At 44.0% G+C, this 17,828-nt stretch overlaps 1 protein-coding gene across 2 annotated transcripts in view; it reads left to right on the forward strand.

The window, feature by feature from the left end:
* aig1 (androgen-induced 1 (H. sapiens)) overlaps positions 1–17,828 on the forward strand; it is a 126,237-nt gene that overhangs the window by 77,365 nt on the left and 31,044 nt on the right. For both annotated transcript variants that reach the window (XM_048535473.2, XM_048535474.2), the window contains exon 4: positions 5,004–5,119. In XM_048535473.2, the coding sequence (XP_048391430.1) occupies positions 5,004–5,119 (116 nt within the window). The remainder of the gene's footprint in view (positions 1–5,003; positions 5,120–17,828) is intronic.

Here is a 17,828-nt window from a genome sequence, read left to right on the forward strand (position 1 = left end):
GGAAACTAATGGGCGTAATAGCGACAGGCAACAGGGTTTTGTGAGGGGGAAGTTGTTTCTCACTAACTTGGTTGTGTTTTTTGTGGAAGTGACGAAGATGATCGATGAGGGTAGGGCAGTGGATATTGTCTACATGGGCTTCAGTGAGGCCTTTGACAAGGTCCCTCATGGCAAGCTGATACAGAAGGTCAAGTCGCACAGGGTCAGAAGTGAGTTTGCGAGATGGATAAAAAATTGGCTCGGCCATAGAACACAGAAGGTAGCAGTGGAAGGGTGTGTTTCTGAATGGAGGGCTGTGACAAGAGGCATTCCCCAGGCATCAGTGTTGGGACTTTTACTGTTCGTAATGTATATAAAAGATTTGGAGGAGAATGTAACTGGTCTGATTAGTAAGTTTACTGATGACACAAAGGATGCTGGAATTGCGGATAGTGATGAGAACCGTCAGAGTATGTAGCTAGATATAGATCGGTTGGTGACTCGGGCAGAGAAATGGCAGATGGAGTTTAATCTAGAAAAATGTGAGATAATGCATTTTGGAAGGTCTAATCCAGATGGAAAATATACAGCAAATGGCAGAACCTTTAAAAGCATTGATGGGCAGAGAGATCTGGATGTACAGGTAAAAACCAAAAGAACTGCGGGTGCTGTAAATCAGGAACAAAAACAAAGTTGCTGGAAAAGCTCAGCAGGTCTGGCAGCATCTGGCACTGAGGGAGAAAACAGAGTTAACATTTTGGGTCCGGTGACCCATCCTCAGAACTGATGGTGGCTGGGAAAACGTCAGTTTATATGCAGAAAATAGGGAGGTGAGTGGGGTAGGGAGTAAATGATAGGATAGAGCCCAAAGAGAGAGAAAGACAGTTGGACAGACAAAGGAGTTGCTAATGATCAGGCTGGGAGGGCGAGTAGTTATTAAAGGGGACTGTTAGTGACTAACAACAGGGGGTGTGTAGTGGCCAGCTATGTGGTAACAAGGCCTGGTGTGTGGGGTTGGGGGGCTGGGACATGGGGGAGTTTAGGCCCTAAAATTATTGAACTCAATATTGAGTCCGGAGGACAGTCGAGTCCCCAAGCGGCAAATGAGGTGTTGTTCCTCCAGCTTGCATTGGGCTTCACTGGAACACTGCAGGCAGCCAGAGACAGAGATGTTGACCAGGAAGAAAGGTGGTACATTGAAGTGGCAAGTAACAGGTAGTTCAGAGTCTTTTCTGCAAGCAGAATGTAGATGTTCTGCGATGTGGTCGCCAAGTCTATGCTTCATTTCCCCGCTGTAGAGGAGACCACAATGTGAGCAGCGAATGCAGTAGACTAGATTCTGGGAAGTGCACTTGAAGTGTTGCTTTACCTGGAAGGTATGTTTGGGCCCTTGGATACTGAGGAGGGAGGAAGTAAATGGGCAGGTGTTGCACCTTCGCCGGTTACAGTGGAAGGTGCAGTAGGGCTGTGAGGTGGTGTTGGGGATGAAGGAAGTATGGACCAGGGTGTCCCAGAGGGAACGGTCCCTGCAGAAGGCAGACAAGGGAGGGGAGAGGAATATGTGTCAGGTGGCGGCAACTTGCTGGAGGTGGTGGAAATGGCGTCTGATGATGTGTGTGGATGTACAGGTACGCAGGTCACTGAAAGTGGCAACACAGGTGGAAAAGGTAGTCAACAAGGCATACAGCATGCTTGCCTTCATAGCCCGGGGCACTGAGGTTTAAAATAGGCAGGTAATGTTGCAGCTTTATCGAGCCTTAGTTAGGCCACATTTGGAGTATTGTGCTCAATTCTGGTCACCACACCACCAGAAGGATGTGGTGGCTTTGGAGAGGGTAGACAAAAGGTTTACGTGGTATGGTGGGCATGAAGAGAAGTTGGAGAAACTTTGGTTGTTGTCACTGGAATAATGGAGGTTGAGGGGCGACCTGATAGAGGTCTACAAGATTATGAAGGGCATGGACAGACAGGACAGCCAGAAGCTTTTTCCCAGGGCGGAAGAGTAAGTTACGGGGGGCCATGGGTTTAAGGTGTGAGGGACAAGGTTTAAAGGTGATGTATGAGTCATGTTTTTTACACAGAGGGTGGTGGGTGCTGGGGGAGGTAATGGCAGCAGATATGACAGTGACTTTTAAAACGTGTTTTGACAAATACATGAATAGGATGGGAATGGAGCAATTAGGTCCCCAGAAGGGTAGGGGGTTTTAGTTGCATTGCACAGCATGTTGGTGCAGGCTTGGAGGGCTGAAGGGCCTGTAATTTTCTTTGTTCTTTTCTTGGCTTTGATGGGCTGGAGTATTGTGTTGTTTTCTGATCTTCCCTTATTCCTCAGTGACGGATTATCCTGAATGTCACTTCATGCCTTCCCTGTTTGGCACCGGATGAGGAGAGAAATTCAGCCTCTGGGGAAGCACAACTTCGGAACTCTTTTCTCTGGTACTTCCCTGCTAATAGTGCACTGGCGTTCCAAAGCCACCTGGTAATGTTTAGATGTTAATGAATCCCACGAGTTTTATTAATATGCACAGTAACCTAATATGCACCAGCAATGACCTCTTGTGTTTTTAAACGTGTAATTTCTGGAAAGGAATTTAACTTGTTTTGACACCCTAAAAGCTAAGTTTGAATAATGACTGAAGTGGCAACATATTGAGAGTGATAATTATTATCGATATGCTCATTTGTCAGGAGCAGCTAAATCATCAAGGGTGAAATTCTGCAGTGAATCTCAAATTATCCAGTGATGGGAGGGTCATGTGAATTCACTTCATCCCCCAGGCATTCTGGATCTTCTGGGATATTGAGGGTCTCTAATCCAGAGAACTTCTTCCCATACCATCTCCCCACACCCCTTCCTCACCTCCCATTCCCAACTGATCTCACTGAGGTCATTCAGCACCCACTGAAAGGTGAAACTAACTTAAGGGTCTAGCCCGAAACATCAGCTTCTGTGCTCCTAAGACGTTGCTTGGCCTGCCGTGTTCATCCAGCTCCACACTTTGTGATCTCTTCATTTCATTGCTGTTGGTCTAAAGCATGCAACAAAGGCTCAGGGATAGTGCCAGAGGACCAGAGAATTACCATTATTCAATGAAGGACTGATGCAACAACTATAAACAACACAGCTTAATCTTAATTCTGGGGAGGGTTTTGAAAAGCTTCATACCCATAGAGCCATAGAGTCATGCAGCACCAAAACAGATCCTTCAGTCCAACCAGTCCACACTGTACATAATCCCAAACTAAACTAATCCCACCTGCCTGCCCCTGGCACACATCCCTTCAAACCTTTCCTATTCATGTACTTATCTAAGTGACTTTTAAACGTAGTAATTGCATCCACATTTCGCCAGTTCCTCAGGAATCTGTTTCCTCAGTGAACCACCGTCTGTGTAAAAAAATATTGTCCCCATGTCTTTTTCAAATCTCTCTCCTCCCACCTTAAAAAATGTGCCCCCCCCCGTCTTGAAAGCCCCCACCCCAGCGGAAAGACAAGGTCAGCAGATGAGTAGGAACAGCTGGCAATCACCCCTCCAAGCCTCATGCCATCCTGACTTGGAGATATATCTTTGTTCCTGGGACAGAATCCTGGCTCCCAGCATCTCCGTGGGTGGATTGCAGTGGTTCAGGAAGGTGGCTCAGCATCATCTTCTCAAGAGACAACGTCCGCATCTCCCAATTAATTTTTCGACTTGTTCTCTTTACAACGCCTGGCTGCCCTGCTGTGCATTTTTCAACATTTTCTGTTTTTACTTCAGGTTACTAACGTTTGTAGTTTCTACTTTTGAGTTCACTGTATGTCCTCAAGGTGGTTTAATTGCCTGTTATTGTGTGGTGGGTGGTTAAGTGCTATGTGCATTGTGCCTGGAGTGTAATTACTGCCTGTCAAAAATAGCTTGACATGCTAGTAAACAACAATAAACTTTCTTGTTCTTTTTGACAATGCTCAGAAATTTGACCTTCATTTGCTGGCTTGTTTGCTTCCACACCTGCTAAATCTGCCCTCCCGCACTAACTAGCTAAATTTGTAGTTTTTTTTAAGAAAATGTATATGACTACATAAATTTATATCAGAATTCACCAGCATTCAAACTAGCTTGCCCGAATTGTCCCCAGTATCTAGACGTTGGGGAGAGGAGAGGCAGATTGTACTATCCTACGGTGAACTGTTGCCATCCCTTCTCTTTACTGGCAAAGTCAGCATTACCTACCACTCACAATGACAAGGTGGGACTGAGCACTTTCTCAAACAATCACCGTTTGGTACAGCTGAGTGATTTGCTGAAGCCACTGAGCATCAACCATGTTGCTGTGCATCTGGAGTCAGGTGTGGACAAGATCAGGTAAAGGAAGTCAATCTTCCTTCATTGAAGGGTGATGATGAGCCAGGTGAGTTCACAGAAATTGACCAGCATTCCCAGCTTTATGTGCCAGATTTATCACCTTAAGCGCCGTGGTCAGATTTGAACCCATACCCCCACAGCATAAGCCTGAGCTTCTGGGATCACTAAGTGACATTTTGTTTTCCTTTTCTTCATTAACAGAATGAGGATGTCACTGGCTAGGCAGCATTTATTGCCCGAAGGACCGATGAGAGTCAGCCACATTGCTGTGGGTCTGGAGTGACATGTAGGCCTCCTTAAAGGACATTAGTGAACCAGACGGGTTTTTCCCGAAAATGTGATTGCTCGTGGTCATCATTAGATTCTTAATTCCAGGTATTTTATTGAATTCAAATTCCACCAACTGCCGTGGCAGAATTTGAGCCTGGCTCCCCGGGATGTTTTCTGGGCGTCTGGATTAACAATCCAGCAATAATACCACTACGCCATTGCCTCCCATCTTTGCAGGAAACTGAAGGGATACTGTCAAATATTTGACTAGAATCACCTTATCTACAAGTATTTTCTTCAACTGTTACAGTGATCAATCTGAATTGCTAATGAACACATATGTAATGTTTTGTTTCTGTACACAGCATGCTTCCTTTCTCATTTTCGTCTTTTTTCTTTCTATCTCTTTAGCACACTACAGTCCTTCCCTTCATTCTAATTGAAATGAGGACAACACATTATGATTATCCCAACAGGAAGTCAGGCCAGGCTGCAGTTAGCATCTTTTCGACTGGATATATCTTATGGTAAGTAGTTTTACTTAACAGCGCTGCTTTTGCATCACAGTTGAGTCATGTACTGCTATATTTGGATACAATGAAGGCAGTCATTACCAGTTCACATTTGTGCCTGAGTTGAGCTGAAATTATAGTTACATCTTCAGCCTTAACGATGTTTCAGTGATCTGCAGCAGAAACCAAGAAACAACTGTCACTGCATATATTTTTAGCCCTCTAATTTTCCAACACTGCTCTCTTTTCATTCTCCCACTCCTGTTTTCATTGGTTTACGGGCCACTGGAGGTTGCCCACACCTAAGAATTGTCCAGGAAATAAAAATTAACTCAGGACACTTCCTGAAGTAGTCTGGCAGAAAGAAAGAAACAAACAAAATCACCAGGGCACAGTTTTGTTTAGTCACTTCTGTAGGCCTTAGACTTTGACAATGAGGGAAAAGTCTATTCTCACTGAGTGAAAAATTGTCCAATTATGTACCAAAGGGACTGATCACATTGTCAAAGCACATGGCAGGCAGGGCACGATGAGAATTTAAATTTAGATTTTATTGTCATGTGTACCCAAGTGCAGCAATTCAGTGATAAGTGTATAATGTTGCCTCACACGGTGCCATGTTACGTACCCAGGTACAAGAATCCTAGGTACAAAGTAGTTAGAAAAACACAGTTAACAAGTTAAGCATTATCTTCACAAAATAACTAGAAAAATAAAGAAATAAGATAACAGTTAACATTAAAGCCTTTCTTAATTTAAACTAGAAAATAAAGGAATTAAGTTAAAATTTCAACAGTTTTTGATGAATCTTCCAGTTATCTTGGTCTCCGGGAGACCTTAGCTGCCTGTTCTCAATGAATGGAGAGCCAATGGGTGGAGCATAGGGAAGGGACAGTTGGATATCAGAGGTCACAAGGTTTGGTGAGTTTGCTTTGTTCCCTGCTTCTTCAGGCTGAAACTATTGCCAAAAACAATTGTCTACGCACAAGGACAAAGGAATTTAAATGCAGCTTCCCTGACCAAAGGTATGGAGTCACAAAAATAATGCTTGAGTAGCCTGTTCTTCCAGGACTCACTCCCTTTTAGTACAAGAAATGCATCAGAATGTAAATCCCCTCTCTTTAATAATACAGCTGAATTAAAACTTCTTCTCTCAGAGCATTGTAAATCAGGTCAAGGAGCTGTGAAAGCAGAGCCCATCGAGTCCACATTGATCCTCTGAAGAGCATCCCACCCAGACCCACCCCCTTACCCCATCCCTGTAACCTTTCACTTCCCATGGCTGACCCATCTAGCGTGCACATTCTGAGACACTATGGGGCATTTTAATATTGCCAATCCAGCTAATCTACACATCTGTGGAGTATGGGAGGAAACCAGAGCACCCAGAGGTGGGGAAAATGTGCAAACACTACATAGATATTCGCCCAAGAGTGGAATCAAACCTTGGTCCCTGGTGCTGTGAGGCAGCAGTGCTAACCACGGAGCCACTGTATCACCTCTTATCCATATTTAAGGCTAAGAGAGATAGATTCTAGATCAGGAGGAGAATCAAACATTATGGGAAAGGGCAGGCAGATGTACATGAGGGATATTGGATTAGCCATGACCCAATTGAATGGTAGTGCTGGCTCACGGGGGGAGAATGGCCCACTCCTGTTCCTATTTCTCCTTGTTTTAAAGAAGGATCTGAAGGATGCGTTACATAAAAAAAAGACAGACCTGAATTGAGCAGTACCATCTCAGTGCATATCCCACGCAAAGTACTGAAGTAGCACAGACAAGGACCTTGTTAAAGCCTGAGAGGTGGTGGATTATTTTCGGCATTTTGAACAATGATTAATTCTGTAGCTTGTAATCAAGGTGCAGCAGCTCAAGATGAGTCAGACCAGCTTTTGATGTGGAACAAGCAGAAGAAAATGATAAATATGCCTTTTTCCATTGTTATTGTCCCTGTCTTGAAAACTTCATGTCGGATGCAGCTTCATAATAAGGTCACCACAGAGTAGTACAGCATGGAAACAGACCCTTTGGTCCAACTCGTCCATGCCAACCAAGTTTCCCAAATTAAACTAGCCCCACTTGCCTGCATTAACCCATATCCCCCTAAAGCTTTTCTATTCATGTACCTATCCAAATGTCTTTAAAATGTTGAAACTGACCCTGCATCTGCCACTTCCACTGACGTTTGTTCTGATTTTAACAGCCCCACCTGTGGAATTTAGGGCTGCAATGGAGGTGTGAGAGGGAATGTTAGACTAACCGGAGTTCACTTATCTCCTTTGGATGTGCTTCCTGCTGTAGCCCAATTCTTCTGTGAAGGTCAATTGGTCACTTACAGGGAGGCATCTGAGTTCTATTGGGCCTAAAGTTTGGCTAATTTTGATGACACACTCTTCATTTGTTTAAATACATTATGGGCTTCTGTAAGCCCCGAGACATACAAGTTGCTTCAGCTGCTATTGCGTTTCATTGTACCCTCTCTTTTAATCTTGTTAAGTCATTAATTCTTGGGATGTGGCTGTTGCTGGCTAGTCTGGGCTTTATGAGCCACCCATATACCTTTTGAGAAGATGTTGATGAGCTCTCTTATTGAAACATAGTAATCTTTATGATGTAGTTAGACCCGTGATACCATTAAGAAAGGAGGTTCAGAACTTTGACACAACACTGAGCAATGTTAATATAGTTTCTAAGATTCTGCTTGGCCTGCTGTGTTCATCCAGCTCCACACTTTGTTATCCCTTGATATAGTTCCATATCAGGATGCCACAGGGTAGAAACAAATTTCAGGGTAGAAACTTTGAAGGGGTTACATTATTCAGGTGTTGTCTGCACTTGTCCTTCTCAATGTTAAAGATCTTAGGTTTGTGAAGTGCTCTTGGAGGTGCTAACAATGAGCTATACACAATCAGGAAAGAAAGATCACATCAGGACTGACACACTGCCCAAGTGAGTATATATAATTCGGGGAATTTTGGAGGTAGCATGGGAATTTGGTGCAGAGGCAAAGAGGTGCTTCTTGCTTGTCATTTTTAGCTCATAGCTCGAAGGATAATTTGATCAGCACAAAGATTAAATCACTGGAAAACAAAAGGTTAGTTAGTTGGTTAAAGCTAGTAATTTGTCTATCTGTGATATGTTACTTTCAGACTGAGGGTAAATGAGGGAAATATTTACAGATTACAAACTAAAATATCAGTCAGATATTTTTAAAATTCAAGGTAATTGAATAAAACAGAATGCAGGGTGAGGCGACGTGTACTCCTGCATGATGTGGAATTGCTGGGCCCCATTGTGGTTCAGAATGACCACATCTGCAGCAAGCATTGGTTGCTTCAGCAATACTGGCTCAGAGATGATGAACCAGAGTCTGAGCTTTGAACACTGGGAAGGCAAGGGGAGAGTCACCTGAATGCCGTGTTTCTGGAGGAAACCATACCCCTTCGAATAACCCAACTTGAATTCAGACAGTGGTCAGGGACAGGTGGGTGTGACTGCCTGTGAGGCAGGTAGAAGGATCTAGGAGGTAGTGCTGAAGCAGACTCAGCCATAGGGCTTGTCAAACAGGTTGGAGATTCTTACTCTGTGTATGGCTGAGAGCAGGGACTGTAGGGAGGAAGACCATAGCACCGTGGTACGGCGAGCCATTCAAGAAGCTGGGAGGTGGGGAGTAAAGAGAAATGTTGTTGTAATCAGGGATAGTATAGTCAGGGGAATAGAGTCTGTTCTCTGTGCCCAGGATTGAGGGTCCTGAAGGCTATCTTGTCTGCCTGGTGCCAGGGTTCAGGATATCACATCTGCACTGCAAAGGAGCTTGGAGTGGGAGGGGAAAGATCCAGTTGTTGTGGTCCATGTAGGTGCCAACAATATCAGTAAGAAAAGCAAAGGGGGTCTGCTGAGGGAAGATGAGCAGCTAGGGACTAAATTAAAAAGTAGAACCAGAATGATAATAATCTCTGGATTACTTCCTGAGCCACTAACTCATTGGCACAGGGGCAACCAAATTAAAGAGATAAATGCGAGGCTAAACGATTGGTATGGGAGATGCAGGTTCAAATTTATAGGGTATTGGCCCCAGTACTGGGGAAAGATGGAGCAGTTCCTATGGGCTGGGCTCTACCTGAAACATGCTGGGACCAGATTCCTGGTGAATTGCATGACAAGGGTTGTGGATAGGGCTTTAAAATAAACAATTGGTGAATGGGTGCAGTTGCATGGAAAATTATGGAAAACATTAAAGGGTTGGAGGAGGGCTCAGGAAAGATTATTAAAATTTCCAAAACAAGAAATAGGACAGAGCGTACGGAAATGGTCAGGAATCTAACTTCAGGCATAGCAAATGAGGGGACAGCGATGGGAAGGGGGAATAATTAATGCAGGACTGAGGATGTTGTACTTAAATGTATGCAGTACCTGAAACAAGGTGAATGAGCTTATGGCGCAGATTGAGATTGGCAGGTATGATGTTGTGGGTATCACAGAGACATGGTAGCAAGGGAATCAGGGCTGGGAACTAAGTATCTAAGGATTCACAAACTATCAAAAGGACAGGCAGATGGGCAGGGTGGCAGAATTACCTTGTTAGTAAGAGATGAAATTAAACTGATGGCAAGAAGTGATTTGGAGTTTAAAGGTGTAAAATCTGTGTGAGTAGAGTGGGGGAGTTACGAAGGGATTAAAAGACCGGATGGGAGTTATACAGGCCTCTTAGCAGTAGTCAGGATGGGGGGGCTGAAAGTCAATCAGGAGATAGAAAGGTCAGGTAAGAAAGGCCTATTCCAATCATCACGAGGGACTTCAATATGCAGGTGGACTGGGGAAATCATGTTGGTAGCGGATCCCAAGGAAAAGAATTTGTGAAATGCTAATGCGATAGGTATTTTTGGCACAACTTTTGGGAGAGCCCACAAAGGAACAGGCAGTTCTGGATTTGGTGCTGTATAATGAGGCTGAATATGATTATGGAGCTTAGGGTGAAGGAACCCCTAGCAAGCAGTGCCCGTAAAATGATAGATTGACCCTGGAGTTTTGAGAAACTGAAGCTGGAATTGGATGTAACAGTGTTACAATTGAGTCAAGGTAAATACAAAGACCCCAGGGTGGTATCTACCTTCTTTGTGCCAGGATTCAAGATGTCACGGAGTGTCTGCAGAACATCTTTCTGGGAGAGGGTGACCAGACAGAGGATGGGGTGAAAAATGGTACCAGTGACTCAGGTAGGATGTGGGATGAGGTCCTGAAGGAAGATTTTTTGGATCTGGGAGGAAAAGCATCGAAACAGGAAAACTGGTGGGCAAAGTGAGTGTTGAATAAGTGATGTAGGAGGGAGGGCTTCAGATTTCTGAGGCATTGAGGCAGGTTCAGGGCAAATGGGACCCATATTAGATGAACTGGTTTGGATCTTAACAGAACCATGACCAGCATCCTCTCAGTGCGATTTGCTGGTGCTTTTGGGACGGTTTAAACTCAACTGGCAGGGGGATGGAAAGCTGAGAGAGTGGTCCAATTCAAAAGAAAGCAGAAAAATAGAAAGGAAAGTTGTAGACCGACAGAGAATAGCCAGACCTCAATTAGGATCAGGATAGGAACTAATGTTAGGAAGGCAGAATTGAAGGCACCGTCTATGAATGCATGTAACATTTCCAAAAATGTTTGAAGATTTAAACTTACAAATTGAGATAAATAGATAATATTTAAAGATGGAGACATGGCTACATGGTAACAAATATTGTGAACTGAATATCCAAGGGTTTTTAATGATAAGGAAATGATTACATTAGCAAGGGTAGATCTTTGATTGAAGGATCAAGGCATAGAATCAGCATAAGAACCAGCAAAGGACAATAAATATTGGTAAAAGTTGTTCACCAAACTTTAGTAGTTATGTTGGGTATCGTATAAGTCAGGAAGTTAGAGATGCTTGTGACTTCAATTTACAAGTAGACCAATTAACCCAATCAGTACTAATGTTGTGGAGTATGAATTTCTTCAGTTGAGAAGTGTTCTAGGATGGTACTTTGCAGAATTTAAAAGACTAAAAATCAGGCTTATTTGGGTTTACTGCATGCAATGGGAATGAAATAACTGTGCAGAGGCCAGCATCCCCTCACAAAATCACCCTTTATTTACTAGTGCACAGGACACTGGCTATGGCCAGGCAGCTCGGAGTCAGTACCTCAAGTGGGAAGATTCTGAATCCCCCATTTTTATTGGTCAGCCAGGACTTTCTGATTGACCAGGTTAACAACCCCAATCAAAGATCTCATTGTCAATGAGATCCACCTAGTTCCGATCACTACAGAAAATGGGCTAATTAATAGCTTTCCTGTAAAGGAGCCTTTTGGGAAATAGTGATCACAATGTAAAAGAATTTCTTATTATGTTTGAAAGTGACATAGTTTATTCTCAACTTAAGGTCTTAAAACTGAAGAAAGAACATCACAAATGTTTAAGTCCAAGTGAATAGTGGCGAATTGGAAAAGTGTGCAAAAAGATTTGGTAGTAGCCAGGCAATAGAGAGTATTTAAAGAAATGATGTACAGTTTAAACAGATGTACATTTCTCCAAGCCTGAAACACTGGCAGAGAAAATTAACTCAACTATGGTCAGAAACAAAGTCCTAGTCATAGAGCTGTACAGCATAGAAACAGACCCTTCAGTCCAACTCACCCCTGCTGACTAGATATCCTTAATTAATCTCGTCCAATTTGCCAGCGTTTGGCCCATATCCCTCTAAACACTTCCTATTCATACAGCCATCCAAATGACTTTTAAATGTTGTAATTATACCAGCCTCCACCACTTCCTCTGGCAGCTCACTCCACACGGGCACCACCCTCTGTGTGAAAATATTGCTCCTGTTTTGTACTCTGTTACCCTGGGGAAAAGAACTTGGATATTCACTCTATCCATGCCGCTCGTGATTTTATAAACCTCTATAAGGTCACCCCTCAGCCTCCGACACTTCAGGGAAAATAGCCCCAGCTATTTTCACCAAACTTTAGTAGTAATGTTGGGCAGGAGAAGGGAAAGTGAGAAAAGGAGAAGACAGGTGGAGAGGAAACAGACAGCTTATCCCTACAACTCAAATCCTCCAACCCTGGCAACATCAGAAACAAGTTAAAGATTTTATTAGATCAAAGAAAATGGTTTAACAGGATCCCAGTAAAAGTGTGATCAGAGATAATGGGAACTGCAGATGCTGGAGAATCCAAGATAACAAAGTGTGGGGCTGGATGAGCACAGCAGGCCAAGCAACATCCTAGGAGTACAAAAGTTGACATTTTGGACCCAGACCATTCATCAGAAAAAGTGTTATGCCTGAGGGTGGGGAGCAATTTAGAACCCAACAACCAGAACCTGACTGAGAACGCGAACTGAGAAACTAAAAGAAATTAATATCAGAACATGAGACATACTTGAAAAGTTAATTGGTTGGGAGGCTAACAAAATATCCTGGTTCAGATAAGCTGCATCAGAGAGTTTTGAAGGAGGTAGCTCAAGATATAGTCAATACTTTGCCGGCCACCTTTCCAAATTTTATAAAAGTTCCTACAGAGTAGAAAATGCAACCTCACAATCTAAAAAAAACAAAGCAGAGAGAGATAACGAGGTGTAGAGCTGGATGAACACAGCAGGCCAAGCAGCATCTTAGGAGCAGGAAAAATGACATTTCAGGCCGAGATGCTTCTTCAGAAATGAGGGAGGGGAAGGGGGTTCTGAAATAAATAGAGAGGGGGAAGCAGATAGAAGATGGATAGAGGAGAAGATAGGTGGAGGGGAGACAGACAGGTCAAAAAGGCGAGGATGGAGCCAGTAAAGGTGACTATAGGTGGGGAGTTAGGGAGGGGACAGGTCAGTTCAGGGAGGACGGACAAGTCAAGGGAGCAGGATGAGGCTAGTAGGTAGTAGATGGGGGTGGGGTTTGAGGTGAGAGGAGGGAATAGGTGGGAAGAAGGACTGGTTAGGGAGGCGGGGAAAATTTGGGCTGGCTTTAGGATGCGGTAGGGGGAGGGGAGATACCCTATTCCCAATTCCTAATTCCTTAGCCTCTGCTGTGTCTGCTCCCAGGATGGGGCATTCCACTCCCAGGCATCTCAGATGTCCTCATTTTTTCAAGGACTGCAACATCCCCCCCGCAGTAGGCGAGAATGCCATCAACCATGTCTTCCGCTACTCATCCCTCACACCCCCTCCCCGCAATTACAGCCAAAACAGAATCTCCCTCAACCTCACGTACCATCTCACCAACCTCCGGATCCAACGCATCATCCTCTGATATTTCCACCATCTGCAATTTGACCCCACCATCAAAGACATTTTTCTGTCCCCACCCTTATCTGCTTTCTGGAGGGATCACTCACTCCTTGACTCTTCTGTTCACTCCACACTCCCCTTTAGCCTTACAACACCCGACACCTTCCCCTGCAACCGCAGGAAGTGCTACACTTGCCCCCCTGCCTCCCCCTTCACCCCCATCCCAGGCCTCATATGACCTTCCAAGTCAAGCAGATGTTCACCTGTGCATCTGCTAATGTGGTATACTGTATCTGCTGTTCCCGTTGTGGCCTCCTCTACAACAAGGAAACCAAACGGAGGCTTGGGGATCACTTTGCAGAACACCTATGCTCGGTTCACAGTAAACAACTGCATCTCCCAGTCGTGAACCATTTCAAATCCCCATCCCATCCCTGAGACAACATGTCCACCCTGGGCCTCCTGCAGCACCACAATGATGTCACCCGAAGGTTGCAGCAACAGCAACTCATATTTTGCTTGGGAACCCTGCAGCCCAATGGTATCAATGTGGACTTCACAAGCTTCAAAATCTCCCCTTCCCCCACTGCATCCCAAAACCAGCCCAGCTCGTCCCCACCTTCCTAACCTGTCCTTCCTCTCACCTATCCCCTCCTCCCACCTCAAGCCCCACCCCCATCTCCCACCTACTAGCCTCATCCCACCGCCTTGACCTGTCTGTCCTCCCTGGATTGACCTATCCCTTCCCTAACTCCCCACTTACACTCACCTTTACTGGCTCCATCCCCACCTCTTTCACTTGTCTGTCTCCTCTCCGTCTATCTTCTCCTTTATCCATCTTCTATCCACCTCCCCCTCTCTCCCTATTTATTTCAGAATTCCCTTCCCCTCCCCAATTTCTGAAGACGGGTCCAGACCTGAAACGTCAGCCTTCCTGCTCCTCTGATGCTGCTTGGCCTGCTGTGTTCATCCATCTCCACACCTTGTTATCTCAGATTCTCCAGCATCTGCAGTTCCTACTACCTGTAAAGCAGAGAGAGAAACTGGAGACCTGTTAGTTTGATATTAGTAGTAGGACAAATATTCGGGTCTGTAAGGATGGAGGAAGTAGGCATTTAGAACATAATGGTAAAATTGGACACAGAGTCAACATTGGTTAATGAAAGGGAAATCATTTTTGACAAACTTGATGCAACTTTTTGAGGATATTACTTGCATAACTATGAGGGAGAACCAGCAGATACAGTGTATATGGATTTCCAGTAGACTTTTGTTAAGGTCCGATGCAGGAGGTTAATAAATAAAATTACAGTGCATGGGAATGTGGGAAATGTAGCAATATCGAAGATTGAAAATGGGTCAACAGAAAGACAGAGGAGAACAGGAATAAACGGATTCTTCTTCGGGTGGCAGGCTGTTACTAGCAGGGTACTGCAAGTGTCAATGCTAAATTCACAACATAGCAGATGGAAGTTACTGCGTATAAGTTTGAATTCAGGGGTTGGGAAATATTGGTGTCCACGGAGACTTAGCTAATTGGAGAGTTATGGAGATGTACAGCACGAAAATAGACCTTTGGTCCAACTCATCCATGCCAACCAGATATCTTATGTAAATCTAGTCCCATTTGCCAGCGTTTGGCCCGTAACAGTGTAAACCCACCCGCTTCATATACCCATCAGATGCTTTTTAAATGTTGTAGTTGTGTTCATTAGTCATTAAAGGTTGGAATGCAGGTGTCAAAAGCAATAATTAAAGCAAATTTGCTTGTTTTCATTGCAAGAGGGTTTGAGCACAGAAGTAGAGATATCTTGCTGTCGTTATATAGAGCCATGGTGAGACCTCACCTGAAATGCAGTTTTGTTCTCGTTACCTAAGAACGGTATACTAGCCCATAGAGGGAGTGCACAAAAAGTTCACTAGGCTAATCCCTGGGATATGGGAAAACATTGTGAAGAGAGTTTGAAGAGATTGAGCCTCTATTACCTTTGGGGGAGATGTTACATCTGACTGTACCTGAATAGGGTTAGTTCTTATCATGGCATAAACTCTGCCTATCAGGATATAAAGGATTGTTCTTGAGAGAGAGTAACCAGTGTGGTTAAGTTGTTCAGTCATCTCCACCTTGTGTACCAGAATATTTCAGTTGCAGTTATGTACCTACTTACTCCAAAGTCTACCCTGAAAACTTACCAAAGACTGCCAGGTAAATCACATGTCACAAAACCAGGAAAGGAAGATTAAAATCCTCTGATAATCTAAATAGAAACACAAGCCCCAATCCATTACGGTGGAAGTAGAAATCCCCTTTGATTAACGGATGTTGATGGGTGTTGAGGTTAAGGATAGATGTTTGATTACTCTAGGTCAAGTTGACAAAAAGAGGGAGGAAGTGTTGGGTGTCCTAAAAGGCAATAAGGTGGACAAGTCCCCCGGTCTGGATGGGATCTATCCCAGGTTATTGAGGGAAGTGAAAGAGGAAATAGCTATGGCCTTAGCAGATATCTTTGCAGCATCCTTAGACACGGGTGAGGTCCCAGAGGACTGGAGAATTGATAATGTTGCCCCTTTGTTTAAGAAAGGTAGCAGGGATAATCCAGGTAATTATCGACCGGTGAGCCTGACCTCAGTGGTTGGGAAGCTGCTGGAGAAGATACTGAGGGATAGGACATATTTCCATTTAGAAGAAAATGCATGTATCAGTGATAGACAACATGGTTTTGTGCAGGGAAGGTAATGTCTTACCAACTTAATAGGTTTCTTTGAGGACATGATAAAGTTGATTGATGAGGGAAAGGTTGTAGATGTCATATACATGGACTTCAGAAAGGTGTTCGATAAAGTTCCTCATGGCAGGCTGATGGACAAAGTGAAGTCGCATGGGGTACAGGGTGTGCTAGCTAGATGGATGAAAAATTGGCTAGACAACAGGAGACAGAGAGTAGTAGTGGAAGGGGGTTTCTCAAATTGGAGACCTGTGACCAGTGGTGTTCCACAGGTCTGGGAACACTGTTGTTTGTAATATACGTAAATGATTTGGAGGAAGCTATGGGTGGTCTGATTAGTAAGTTTGCTGATGACACTAAGATTGGTGGAGTAGCTGATAGTGAGGGGGACTGTCAGAGATTACAGCAGAATATAGATAGACTGGAGAGTTGGGCAGATAAATGGCAGATGGAGTTCAATCCAGGCAAATGCAAGGTGATGCATTTTAGAAGATCTAATTCAAGAGTGAACTATACAGTAAATGGTAAAGTCCTGGGGAAAATTGATGTCCAGAGAGATCTGGGTCCATTGTTCCCTGAAGGTGGCAACACAGGCCAATAGAGTGGTCAAGAAGGTATACGGCATGCTTTCCTTCATCGGACGGGGTATTGAGTACAAGAGTTGGCAGGTCATGTTGCAGTTGTATAGGACTTTGGTTCGGCCACATTTGGAATACTGTGTACAGTTCTGGTTGCCACATTACCAAATGGATGTGGATGCTTTGGAGCGGGTGCAGGAGAGGTTCACCAGGATGTTGCCTGGTATGGAGGGTGCTAGCTATGTAGAAGGGTTGAGTCGATTAGGATTATTTTCATTAGAAAGATGGAGATTCAGGAGGGACCTGATTGAGGTCTATAAAACCATGAGGGGTATAGACAAGGTGGATAGCAAGAAGATTTTTCCCAGAGTGGGGCATTCAATTACTAGGGGTGATGTGTTCAAAGTGAGAGGAGGAAGGTTTAAGGGAGATGTGTGTGGAAAATTCTTTACGCAGAGGGTGGTGGGTGCCTGGGACGCGTTGCCAGCAGAGGTGGTAGAGGAAGGCACAATAGTGTCTTTTAAGATGTATCTGGACAGGTACATGGCTGGGCACAGAGCAAAGACCCCTAGAAAATAGATGATAGGTTTAGACAGGGGATTTCGATCAGTCTAGGCTTGGAGGGCCGAAGGACCTGTTCCTGTTCTGTAATTTTCTTTGTTCTTTGTAATAATTAGACTCGAAACATCCAGAGAAGCTCACTTCACCTCACCTAACCTGTTAAAAAGGAGTGGTTAAATGAAAAAGAAAACCCTTGTTATTCACCTTATAAGCAACAAAGAACAATTTATTTATTTAACCCGAACAGTGAACAAATTAACAGAACTATTGACAAATCAAACAATTTCCCCTTAACTACTAATTATTCCCTAACTGAAAAACATTCCACTGGCATGCTGCTCTAATAAACACAAGCCCCACTTGTACAAACCCAAGTAGTAAGAAAACTAAATTAAAACTTAGACTCTCAAAGTCCATAAAAGGTGTACCTCCTGCAATGGTCTGCCTTCTCTGCTGTCTGTCAGTCATAAACGCCTTTCTTCCACTGATCCTTCTGTCAGGGATATTTCTTCTGTGAATTTTTCCCTGAGGACGTCTGGCTAGATGTGCCATGGTATCTTTGTGAATAGATGGTGCTTTCTCAGAGAGCTTAGAAATTTC

The sequence above is a fragment of the Stegostoma tigrinum genome, chromosome 9, assembly GCF_030684315.1.
Source record: "Stegostoma tigrinum isolate sSteTig4 chromosome 9, sSteTig4.hap1, whole genome shotgun sequence".
NCBI lineage: Eukaryota > Metazoa > Chordata > Chondrichthyes > Orectolobiformes > Stegostomatidae > Stegostoma > Stegostoma tigrinum.